The sequence below is a fragment of the Puma concolor genome, chromosome B2, assembly GCF_028749965.1.
Source record: "Puma concolor isolate L17-30 chromosome B2, mPumCon1.1.hap2, whole genome shotgun sequence".
Taxonomy (NCBI): Eukaryota; Metazoa; Chordata; class Mammalia; order Carnivora; family Felidae; genus Puma; species Puma concolor.
In genome coordinates, this window is record NC_141671.1 from 52,607,065 (window position 1) to 52,619,999 (window position 12,935).

A 12,935-nucleotide genomic window follows, 5' to 3' on the forward strand; every position below is an offset into this window, starting at 1 on the left:
ATTTGCTGCATAACAAACCAAGCAAAATGTAGTGTTTTCAAACAGCTAACATTTATTTGGCTCAAATATCTACAGGTCAGAAGTTTGGCTGTGTTCAGGTGGGTGGTTCTGTGTATCTGTGATGGGGTCAGCTAATCTTTGCTGTGGTTCACTTGTCTGCAATTGGCTGCTCGGTCAGCTGGTAGATGGTTAGCTGAGATGTGGTTTTGTATCCTCCGGTAGACCAGCCTGGGCGCATTCACGTCATGGTGATGTTCTGTCCTCAGCAAGCCAGTAAGCTCCAAGGCATTTGGGTCTTTCAAGCCATTGCTTCTTGTGTCACATTTGCTAATGTCCCACTGGCCAAAACAAGTCTTAAGGCCAGTTGAGATGGAGGCGGGTGGGAAAGGAGGACTTTGCCTTTTTTATGAAAAGAGTAGAGAATCTGGGGCATTTTTATAATCTACCGCATAATATTTATTACTATGTTTTTAAAGTTTGGAAGCATTCTGCTTTATATTTATGAGACAAATGAGACAGCTAATAAAAAGGAAAAAGGATGGCTACGTAGCACAAGGGGCATAACTGATGAAATAAGATTCCAAAGAAGGCAAGAGCTGCTGTGATTCAGAGTACACAGGGAAAATTTACCTTTTAAACAATTGAAAAGTCAACATTTTCCCTTAGAAGGAAGGAGAAAGAATAAGAATAGATGTAGAAAACAATAGATTTTCCTGTTAATCTCAGTTTTCCTTGGAGAAAGTGAATCTAGGTCATCTATTGAGTACAACAAGAGGAGTGGTGAGAACAGGGTTTATGGAGAGTGTTAACTTTTGGAAGACCTGTTCAGGGCAGGATGGGAAGCTGAGGACAAAACAAAAGAAAACAACAACAACAACAAAATACTGACAAGCACAGGGCCCAGTTGAGACTGTAAGACCTTAACTTTATGATGACAGTCTAAAGTGCCTTCTAGCTCATATGTGAGAGAAAGATGCCTTCCTCTGCACAGGTTCAGGGAATTCAGTTCCACTCTCAGCTGATATCTGCATAAGGGACAAGTTCCTAGGTCAAGTGCAGTGGCCCTGCCAATCAAAAGGGCTGTGTTATTTTTTGTTTCTTTTTTTCTCCATTTTTTTTTTTTTACATTCCAGTATAATTAATGTGCAGTGTTATATTAGTTTTGGGCGAGCAGTACAGTGATTCTACAATTCTATACATTATTCAGAGCTCATATGATAAGTATACTCTTAATCTATTTCACCTATTTCACCCATCCCCCAGTCTCCCCAGCCCTACTTTCTCCCCTCTGGGGGAAATTTGTTCTCTGTAGTTCAGAGTCTGTTTTTTCTTTTTTATTATCTCTTTTTTGTTGTTGGTTTGTTTTGTTTCTTAAATTCCACGTATGAGTGAAATCACTTACTTCACTTAGCATTATACCCTCTAGATCCATCCATGTTGTTGCAAATGGCAAGATTTCATTCTTTTTTGTGGCTAATATTCGTGTGTGTGTGTGTGTGTGTGTGTGTGTGTGTGTGTGTGTACCACTTCTTCTCTATCCATTCATGTATCTATCAGTGGACATTTGGGCTGCTTCTATAATTTGGCTACTATAAATAATGCTGCAATAAACATAGACGTGCATTTATCTTTTGCATTTAGTGTTCTCATATTCTCTGGGTAAATAACCAGTAGTAGAATTACTGGATCATATGCTGGTTTTATTTTTAAGTTTTTGAGAGACTTTTATTTTTTTTTATTTTATTTATTTTTTTTTTTTAAATTTTTTTTTTTTTTTCAACATTTATTTTTGGGACAGAGAGAGACAGCATGAACGGGGGAGGGGCAGAGAGAGAGGGAGACACAGAATCGGAAACAGGCTCCAGGCTCTGAGCCATCAGCCCAGAGCCTGACGCGGGGCTCGAACTCACGGACCGCGAGATCGTGACCTGGCTGAAGTTGGACGCTCAACCGACTGCGCCACCCAGGCGCCCCTTTGAGAGACTTTTATACTGTTTTCCACAGTGACTGTACCAGTTTGCATTCCTACCAACAGTGCACGAGAGTTTCTTTTTTTCCAGTCCTCGGCAACACTTCTTTTTTCTTGTGTTTTTGATTTTAGCCATTCTGACAGGTATGAGGTGATATGTTATGGTGGTTTTGATTTGAATTTCCATGATGATGAGTGATGTGGAGCATTTTTTCATACGTCTGGATGTGTTGGAGAAATATCTGTGTATGTCTTCTGCCCATTTTTAATTGGCTTTTTTTTGGTGTTGAGTTGTATAAGTTCTTTATATATATTTTCTGGATCATAACCCCCTATCAGATATATCATTTTCAATTATCTTCTCACATACCATAGGCTGTAAGTTAGTTTTGTTGATTATTTCCTTTCCTTTCCTTTGCAGAAGCTTTTTATTTTTATGTAGTCCCAATAGTTCATTTTTGCTTTTATTTCCCTTGCCTCAGGAGATACCTCTAGAAAAATGTTGCTATGGCCAATGCCAGAGTAATGACTACCTGTGCTCTCTTCTAGAATTTTCATGGTTTTGGGTCATTAATCCATTTTGAGTTAATTTTTGTGTAGGTGTGAGAAAGTGTCCAGTTTCATTCTTTTGCATGTAGCTGTCCTGTTTTACAAACACGATTTGTTGAAGAGACTGTCTTTTTCCCATTTCACATTCTTGCCTCCTATGTTGAAGATTAGCTGGTCATATAATTGTGAGTTTATTTCTGGGCTCTCTATCCTGTTCTTTTAGATTCATGTGTTTATTTTTGTGCCAGTGCCATACTGTTTTGAGTACTACTACTTTGTAGTATATCTTGATATCTGAGATTGTGATACTTCTAGTTTTGTTCTTTTTCAATATTGCTTTGGCTATTCAGGGTCTTTTGTGGTTCAATACAAATTTTAAGATTATTTGCTCTAGTTTTGTAAAACATGCTATTGGTATTTTGATAGGGATTGCATTAAATCTGTAGATTGTTTTGGGTAGCATAGACATTTAGCAATATTTGTTCTTCTGACCCATGAGCATGGAAGATCTTTCCATTTCTTTGGGTCATCTGTTTCTTTTATCACTGTTTTGCAGCTTTCAGAGTACAGGTTTTTCACCTCCTTGGTTAAGTTTATTCCTAGGTATCTTATTAGTTTTGTTTTTTTATCCATTCCATTACCCTGTGTCTTTTGATTGGAGTGTTTAGTCCATTTACATACAAAATAATTATCGTTAGGTTCATACTCATTGCCATTTGTTACTTGTTTTATGGTTGTTTTCGTAATTCTTCTCTGTTTCTTTCTTCCCTTGCTCTCTGCTCTCATGGTTTGCTGGTTTTCTTTAGTGGTATGCTTGGATTCCTTTCTCTTTATTTTCTGTATATCTATTACCAGTTTTTGCTTTGTGGTTACCATTAGAATTATATATAACATCTAATACATATAGAGTCTGTATTAATTTGATGGTGGCTTAAGTTTGCACCCATTGCAAAAGCACTAAATTTCTACTTCTCTCCCCACCCCCACCCCACATCTTAGGTATATGGTGTCATACTTCACATCCCTTTTTCTGTTAATCCCTTGACTGCTTTTTATAGATATACTTAATTTTACTGCTTTTATCCTTACAGCTTTTCTTACTCCTACTTATATCTTTCCTTTCCACTCAGAGAGTCCCCTTTATATTTCTTCTAAGGCTGGTTTAGTCATAATGAATTCCTTTAACTTTTGTTTGTCTGGGAAACTCTATCTCTCATCTATTCTGAATGATAGCTTTGCTGGATAGAATATCGTTAGTTGTAGGGTTTTATTTCCTTTCAGCACTTGGAATATATCATGCCACTCCTTTCTGGCCTGCAACATTTCTGCTGAAAAATCCACTGATAGCTTTATGGGGTCTCTCTCATACATAACTGTTTTCTTTTCTCTTACTGCTTTTGAAATTCTCTCTTTATCACTACTTTTTGCCATTTTAATTACTATGTGTCTTGGTGTAGACCTCCTTGGGTTAATTTTTTGGGGGTCTGTCTGTATCTCCTTGATCTGAATTTCTGTTTCCTCTCCCAGATCTGGGAAGTTTTCAGCTGTTATTTCTTCAAGTTAATTTTCTTTCTTCTTTTCTTTCTCTTCTCCTTCTGGGTTCCCTATAATGTGAATTTATTATGCTTGATAGTGTCGCTGAGTTCCCTTAATCTATTTTCATTTATTGTTATTATTATTTTTTCTCTCTCTTGTTCAGCTTGATTGCTTTCCATTACTCTTCCTCCAGGTTGCCGATCTGTTCTTCTTACTTCTTCTTGTCCACTATTTATTCCCTCTAATGTACTTTCAATTATAGTTATTGAGTTCTTCATCTCTGATTGGTTACTGTTTATATTTTCTGTCTTTTTGTGGAGGGTCACAATGAGATCCTCCACTTTTTTCTCAAGTTCAGTGACAGTCTTTATGACCATTACTTTAAGTTCTCTGTTAAGCATATTATTTATCTCTGTTTTATTTAGCTCTCTTGCTGTGATTTTGTCCTGTTTTTTTCATTTGGGATATATTCCTCTGTCTCCTCATTTTGTCTAACTCTCTGTCTGTTTCTCTGTGTTAGCAAAGTTGGCTATAAGTCTCCTAGTCTTGAAAGTAGTGGCCTTGAGAAAAAGAGGTCCGCAGTGCCCTATCGTGCAGTGTCCCTTGTTCACCAGAACCTGGAAATTCAGAAGTGTCTTTTATATATGTTGCATGTTCCCCTATTATTGTGGCTGAGCCTTCAGCTTAGTCATTTTCAAAGGCTCTCTTTGCCTGTTGTGGACAGAATTAGGCCCCTATGTTGTTAGTGGGTTGGTCTGGTGTTGCCTTGGGCTTGAGTTGAGTCAGACAAGACACTTGCCAGTGCTGTGGTGGTACTAAATAGCAGAGTGCTTTTGCTGTGTTATTCTCTGCAAAGCTTTGTTGATGGGTATTGCCTGCACTTAGAGAAGATATCTGCCTCCAGCCCATTGTTATGGCCAGAGTTGAATGTTGTGTGTGATTTTCTTCCCCCTCCCTGGGGAAGGAGGCATTTTGAGGTGGTGCTGGCCCCTCTCAAGGCTGCTTTCACACTGCCATGCTTGTAACATGGCTTTGCATGGACTCCCTCTAAGAGCATGTTGGATGAGGTGAGTTTGCAGAAGAGCAGGAGGGTGGGGCATCCTGTTAGTGAGCTAGGTGGATAGTGTTGGTTCTATGCTGGCTCCTGCACATATCCCTGTATGTAGGCTGGGGGGTAGGCTCTTTTGTTTTTAGAGGTGTCTCCTAAAGATACCTACCCCTCCAGCACATGCTCTGAGATTAGTAAGCAAATCTGTGTACCCCAGGAATCTTTCTTTTTCTTTTTTTAAATTAAAACAAAATTTATTTATCTTCAGAAAGAGCATGCAGGAGAAGGGCAGTGAGAGAGAGGGAAAGAGAATCCCAAGCAGGCTCTGTACTGGCAGTGCAGAGCCTGACTTGGGGCTCAATCTTACAAAACCATGAGATCATGACCTGAGCCAAAATTGAGAGTCAGACACTTAACTGATTGAGCCATCTAGGCATCCCAACTCCAGGCATTTTTCAAACTGCTGCTTTTATGCTGTGTCTAAGCAGGGCTATTTGTTGTGCTGTCTCTTTAAGGGTTGGAACTCAATTTCCTATTGTTTTTCTGTTCTCCCAGAGCTGAGCCTGCTGAGTCTTAAATTTCCAGGTGTCAAGCCCCTCTGATTGTAAGCACTCCTGAAGTTAGGCTTCCTAATTTTCAAAGCCAGATATTATGGGGATTTTTCTTCCCACTGCAAGTACCTTGTGCCCAGGGCACGTGGTATGGGGTCTGCTCCTTTCCCCTCTCAGCACTCATGGTGTCCCTCCCTCCTAAGGACAGTCCCCTGGGTCAGTTTGGCTCCCAACTGTGTCTCTACTTTCCCTACTCTCTTTGGTGTGGCCTGTTCTCTACAATTAGCTGTGGAGAGTCTGTTCTGCCAGTCGTTGGGTCTTTTCCTGGGTTATTGACACTGATGTGGGTGTTATTTAGGTGTATCCCTGGGATAAAGTGAGCCTAGGATCTTCCTACTTCACCATCTTCCCGGGAAGCCCTTTGTTATTATTATTATTTTCATAGCCGCTTTAAGTAGATTAGGTGTAGGAGCATAATGGCAGCAGGATTGATTTAAGATTGAAGATTTGGCAAGTGGATTAGAAAAAGAACAAGGTAGCTATAATGTTGACAATACTGGCCGGAAGGTTGAGATTGAACAAAGTATTTCTAAAACCTGAGATGGAAAATAGTAGGAGATGAGAGAGATGAGATGAGATAGCAAGAGAGGGACTCTGTCATGAAGGAAAGTTACTTAATTCACATTATACATGGAGAAAGTTTTGATGACATCTTGAGAGTAGGTGTGCTCTGATTAGATTTTAAAAAGTTGCTCTAATGCTAGGTCAAATGGGAGTGCAACTAGAGGTAGAAACACCAGAAATATTATTTAAATTGTTAAGGTTTGAAAGGCTGAGAATCTATCTGCACAGTGATATTATGAGTGTTCATTAGTGAGATGACCCATAAATAGGTGTGTTTAGGAGGCCAAGGTGTTTTAATGTAATTACTGCATATAAGCTCAAAATGGAATCTAAAGTTTTTACTTTGCATAGCTGTACAGATTTAGGAGCAAGAGCTCTACTATATGGATCAATTTCTTGTGCCATCCTAATCTTGGGAACTATTCAGACAGCAGATCAATCACTCTTGCTTTTATTCAGATGCTTTGGAATCTAAGACTCATTAGAAAAAATTGAATATATATGGAAGCACTTAATTTAGGTTGACTAAAATTATAAGAGCTCCACAAGAGAGATTGGTTGTTCGAATAACTGGTGGCTTCTGTTATACAGGATCCAAGAGTGGACTTAGCATTCAGATCATCCACTTGATGAGAGCAGAACACTACAAGAATCTTCTCTTACTGAGATTATTGTGAATGTATTCCAGAATTCAGGATAGTCTTTCTAGAAGAAGAAGTTAGGAATAACTTTGGAAGAAGTATATGGTAAGGGAACTCAAGGAATCAGAAGAAGGCTGTGAATTGGAGAACATAGTTGAGGGTAGCTTTGGAGAGGTGTTGAAAGCAAAGAGATCAACAAAGATCACGTTAGAAATAAATGATGAGGAAGACAGAGAATAGCCTTGAGGAGAAGGAATTAGAGCATCATTAACAAACCTAGAAAACAAAACAAGATGTTATAATGGAAGAGGATGAAGGGATAGAAATTTGTAGACATCATTAGAGAAGTTAATTATCACTGGTAAAGGATCTATAGGGTAGTGGTAAATGAAGGACCTATTCTGAGCTGACTGAGCATTTGACAGGTATACATTCTTTCCTTCTGCACAAAGTTATTCATGTCTTTAACTACTTTTTTTTTAACCCATTGAGAGGAATTTAGGAAAATGAATCTTTTTCATTAAAAAAATAATTCTTCACTCCTGTGAATTTTACAAAAGTATGGTGCTGTATTTTTTAATTAATGTAAATTAGGATAACATCTGCTGTATTTGCAAATTTGAAACAAATATATTGCAAATACTTGTTAATATATTGAATAGGAGAATACAATAAAAATGTATGTAGGTTAATACAAACACAACAAACATTCTTAGACTTTTCAGAGTCGTTTCCTTAGAAGTTCTTCAATAATCAACTATTCAACAGTGCAACAAAATGGAATTATTTATATTAGGTAAAATATGACTCACTGCAGTAGAATGTTTGGTAATTAGAAGCCATAGTCTTGAGAAAGTTGAGGGAACAGTTTTTTCTTCTGAATGAGACCTTCAAAATTATAGCCTTATGATTTTAACATCATAATTTCATGGATAATCTGGATGAATTAATGAATTTGCTGTATAAATTGAAGTTATCTGGAAATATTACTGAAAAGGGAACGGAATTTTGTGGCTGTTGTTATTAATTTACAAAATTCTTTACCAAAAACTATAGCATAACATGCAAGGACACCCTACACAGTCTTGAAATTTCTTCATTCTTTTTGTGATAAGAGCGCAATCATTGGAAATAATCACAGAAGAACTTTCACTTATGTCTAATCACATGAATCAGTTATATGAACACTGGCTAAGCAGAATTGTTTCTAAGTAAAGCTGATGTGAGGGAATTGTTAAGCTTCTTTCTCAATTTGATTGAATTCTGCTTGATTATCAAATTATCCCTGATTTTCAGATATTCTGGGTAATGCCAATGTATTCAAATATTAATTGTGTAACAAGAATTCTGTGTTGCAAATACACATATGAATTTACACATAAAAAGAAAGATCTATTTTAAGTATGTTTACTTGAAACTTAGAAGTTTAGGGTGAGTTGTTTGCATTTATCAGTTTTAAATATTTTTAGGATTCAAAAGTATATGATATGAAAATCTTTACAGTAGGTCTGATGGACACTTAACATATTACAAAAAAAAATCAAGAAATATCTTTTATTGAATTTGTAAAGCAGGCTTTTGCTAAGTTTAATTGTTTGGTCATATATTTTCTTTCCATGTAAGGCAATATATATTATATACAATAAGATATTATATAGTATAATATCATTTAATAAATATTAGCATTTTGAATAACTGATATTTCCTAAATTCTCTTATAAGTTGATAGAATCAAAGAAATAATTTTGCAGGGAGACCTGTGTTTAAAGATTTGGCTTTCAAATCATTTATAATTTTAGCATTTGTCTTTAGTACTGTCTTAAAGTACTGGATGATCTTTAAAATAGCACAAGAATACATACACCCAGTTATTTCACAGGCCCTTACTAGACTCTCTTGAAAATGATCGTTTCTTTCTTCCTTCCTCCCTCCCTCCCTCTCTTTTCTTTCTTTTCTTTCTTTCTTTCTTTCTTTCTTTCTTTCTTTCTTTCTTTCTTTCTTCTTTCTCATTTTGTTTTGTTTTGTTTTGTTTTTAATATGTCAGGGGATTGGTGGGTTGCATTGTTTAAGGCAGATTACATTTGTAAAGTACTCTGGCTTCTTTTGATATGAAAGCATACCTATCTTTTTCCAGTAGAAGCCATATCATTTTTTTTTTTTCTTCTTCTTTTTTTTTTTTTTTAATTTTTTTTTTTTTCAACGTTTATTTATTTTTGGGACAGAGAGAGACAGAGCATGATCGGGGGAGGGGCAGAGAGAGAGGGAGACACAGAATCGGAAACAGGCTCCAGGCTCCGAGCCATCAGCCCAGAGCCTGACGCGGGGCTCGAACTCACGGACCGCGAGATCGTGACCTGGCTGAAGTCGGACGCTTAACCGACTGCGCCACCCAGGCGCCCCGCCATATCATTTTTTAAATGTTCATTCCGGCAAATAACTAGGGAACATGTTTTTTGCTCTCTTATTTCAAGCCTTGCTTTCACTATCTCAATTTATCATTGTTGATGTTGATCATGTTGATGTTGGGTGCTGCATCTTTTGAGTTCTGGTCATTTTTTTAACTTGTACAACATGTAGAAGTACCTCAAGTTTTTAGAATTTTAAACATTTTAAGCATGTTAAACTTTTTAGGGATTGTAATCATTATTATATTATTGTAGTCATTGTATTATTATATTATTGTATTATATACTATTATATTTTTACAATGGAAGAAAATCTATTTCAGTTTTCAAAGTGAAGTTTGAAACTTACTTTGGTGATTTAAATCTTTTCAAGTCACACAATTCCGAGTCAAGATAACTATTTTAGATTTTGTCAGTGAATTATTTTCCAAATGGAAACATCCATATACAATTTTATATTAATGTCCTTACAGGGAATAAATGAGGCATAATATGTAACACTTCACAGTTTATTTATATTTTATTTCAAATTTAAAGCAATGAGCAATGCCTCATTTGCAAAACAGAATTTCTTCCATTTTTATGGAGGTTTAAGGGGCCTGTTTTGTGTAAACTAATAGGACTGTTTGCATTAAACACACAAGTGACAAGAATATTTTGATAGTTTCACAAGTAATCTCCTATTACAATCTGTCTATTTCTCTTTCCTCTAGTTAACTTCTCCCACTACCTCTGAGCAGCTTGCCTGTAAACCACCTGCTTTCTCCTTTGTTTCTCCAACTAATCAGAAAACGCCACCTGACCCAGTTAACCTCGACGGAGCCTCTGTGCTAGAGGAATTCCACACTAGGAGGCTGGATGTCAGTGGGGCCTTGGTGGAAGAAACAGCTACGTATTTTCAAACTTCTGCTCACTCTTCACCCTTTTTTGCATCGAAGGGCACCTCCTCGACGTTACAGTTTCCCCATTCCACTCAGTTATCAGGTTCTAATTTATCCAGTCCAAGTGCAGCAGATCAGAAACCTGGACTGGCATCTGAAGTTCTGAAGAAGACAACAACTTTAAGTTCGCACGTCCTTAGCCCCAGAGAAAGCCCAGGAACCACTTCTCCTTCACCATCCTCCAGTGCTTCTCTGAAGTCAAATTCGGCCTCATACATACCAGTCCGTATTGTCACACATTCACTCTCTCCAAGTCCAAAACCATTTACCTCCTCTTTCCATGGCTCTTCTTCCACTATCTGTAGCCAAGTGTCATCTAGTGGAAATCTCTCAAAGTCAGGGGTGAAATCCCCAGTGCCCTCCCGGCTTTCTCTTCTCACTGCCATCCTCAAGTCAAATCCTTCTCACCAAAGACCCTTTTCCCCTGCATCCTGTCCCACTTTCTCTCTTAACTCTCTGGCTTCTTCCACACTCACTCTGGATCAAAAAGCAAAACAAACCTCACCCACACCTAAGAAATCTCTCTCTAGTTGCTCCCTGAGAGCAGGGTCTCCAGAGCAGGGGGAACACCAGGTTTCCGAACTTAGGCAGCAATCCTTCCACTTACCTTTTCTGGCCAAATCTACTCCCCTTTCTCAGGCATGCTCCCTTTCTCCCACAAAACATGACAGTAGCAGCCTCATTTCTTTGAATGTAGAGAAAATGTCACCCACTTCTTTGAAGAGCAACCCAACAGTCTCCCTGCTACAGACTGATACATCCAGTTCTGCAAGACTTCCTCCTGTTCCACCAAGTGTTCCTCCTGTTTCTTTGAAGGGCAAGCAGGATGTTGACCTCAGGGACCCAGAAAAGCCCAGGAATATTCACATACATCCTACATCAGTCTCCTCTGCATTATCCTCTCTATCTCCTCCCACTAACCAAAGAGCCATGCTCTCCTCTCCAGAGAAATGTTTCCATCCTTCCCCAGCTCTTTCAAACCTGATAAACAGATCCAAGAGAGCAGCCCCACAGCTAGGTGGCCAGGGGCAGAACCTTTCAACTCCTCTTTCAACCCCTGTCTCCAGTGCTAGCTCTGCCTCTCTTCCCAAACTGGGGTCCTCCCCTCTCCCTCGTGCTAATCTGCCGACCCAGGCACTCCAGCTCAGTCCAACACTGTACCCAAATTGTGGCAGTGGTACCTTGCCTTCAAGACTTGGAAAATCTGAAAGCTCAGTATCCAACCACAGGTCATCTGTTTCAACCCGATCACCTCCCATCTCTCTAACAAGAACCAAGGAGCTGATTTCACCTTATGCATTGTCCATGTCAACAGGCCCTGAAAATAAGAAACCCAAGGTATTCTTTTGCATGTTGCATGGTGCATGCTTATTTTGAAATATGGGAGAATCTTTTTTTCCAGAGGAAAAATAATTATGATATTCATTCTGCTCTTACAAGAGTTATAGAAAGTGTAAGTAGAGCTAGGATTTGGTATATTTTAATGTGTAGGTGAATTATGATCTATCTAAAATGTGCATGTTTTGATAAAACTCTTTGATTTTACAAATCCTCCTGTTACAGTAACTTCTTATATCTATGACTCCAAGGTATTTTTTTTCTTCAGGCATAATGAGTTATATCATTGATCACAAAGATGGGATGGATATAAATCAGTTGGTTTGAATTTGAGACTATGATAAATTTCTGATTAGTTAATTTCATGGACCCTATTGTCCATCAGAGCATCCTGTACTGAGGATAGTAGACAGGATCAGTGTAAAAATTTCCCCCTTTATCAGGTTGATTTCTTTTTTGCTCCTCCTGAGCACCACCTAAAATCCATACCAGTATGGATTTAGCTATATACATATAGAGCAAAAAGAAATAGAAATTTCCTTTATATGTGAATATTATATTTGATTTATTTTGAACTCTAAATACTTAGTAATTATGAAATACTGAAAGGGTAGGTAGGCTGGGTATAAGAAAATAGAATTGAGAGAGGAGAAATACTGACTTCTAAATGCTCTGAAGCAGCCCGTTGAGCAAGAATGGAATACTGGCATACATTCATTCATTTATTATTTTTATTTTTTATTTTCTACTTTTATTATTGAAGTGTAATTGACATACAATGTTGTATTAGCTTCAGCTGTACAACAAATTGATTCAAAAGTTTTATGCATTGTGCAGTGCTCACCACATAAGTGTAGTTACCATACAATGCTCTTAGACTATTACTGACTATATTTTCTATGCTGTATTTCCATCTCTGTGGTTTATATAACTTATAACCGGAAATTTGTACTTCACCTCCCCTCCGACAACCATCAATCTGTTCTCTATATTTAAGAATCTGGTTTTTTGTTTGTCTTTTCTTTTGCTTTGTTTTTAGATTCCACATATAGATGAAACAATGTGGTACCATGCACTATTTGTGGAAATATAAATTGGTACAGTCACTGTGAAAAACAGTATGGCAGTTCCTCAAAAAATTAAAAATAGCAATACAATATGATCCACTAATTCCACTACTGGATATTTACCCAATGAATACAAAAATGCTAATTGAAAAGATATATGCACCCCTATGTTTGCTACAGAATTATTTATAGTAGCCAAGATATGGAAGCAAGCTAAGTGTCCATTTACAGATGAAAGTACAAAGAAGATGCAACACACACACACA

General features: G+C 37.6%; 1 protein-coding gene across 1 annotated transcript in view; it reads left to right on the forward strand.

Moving 5' to 3' along the window:
* The window catches only part of MLIP (muscular LMNA interacting protein), a 252,780-nt gene that overhangs the window by 126,388 nt on the left and 113,457 nt on the right, over positions 1–12,935 (forward strand). The window contains exon 4 of the mRNA XM_086707084.1: positions 10,037–11,602. Within this exon, the coding sequence (XP_086563210.1) occupies positions 10,037–11,602 (1,566 nt within the window). The remainder of the gene's footprint in view (positions 1–10,036; positions 11,603–12,935) is intronic.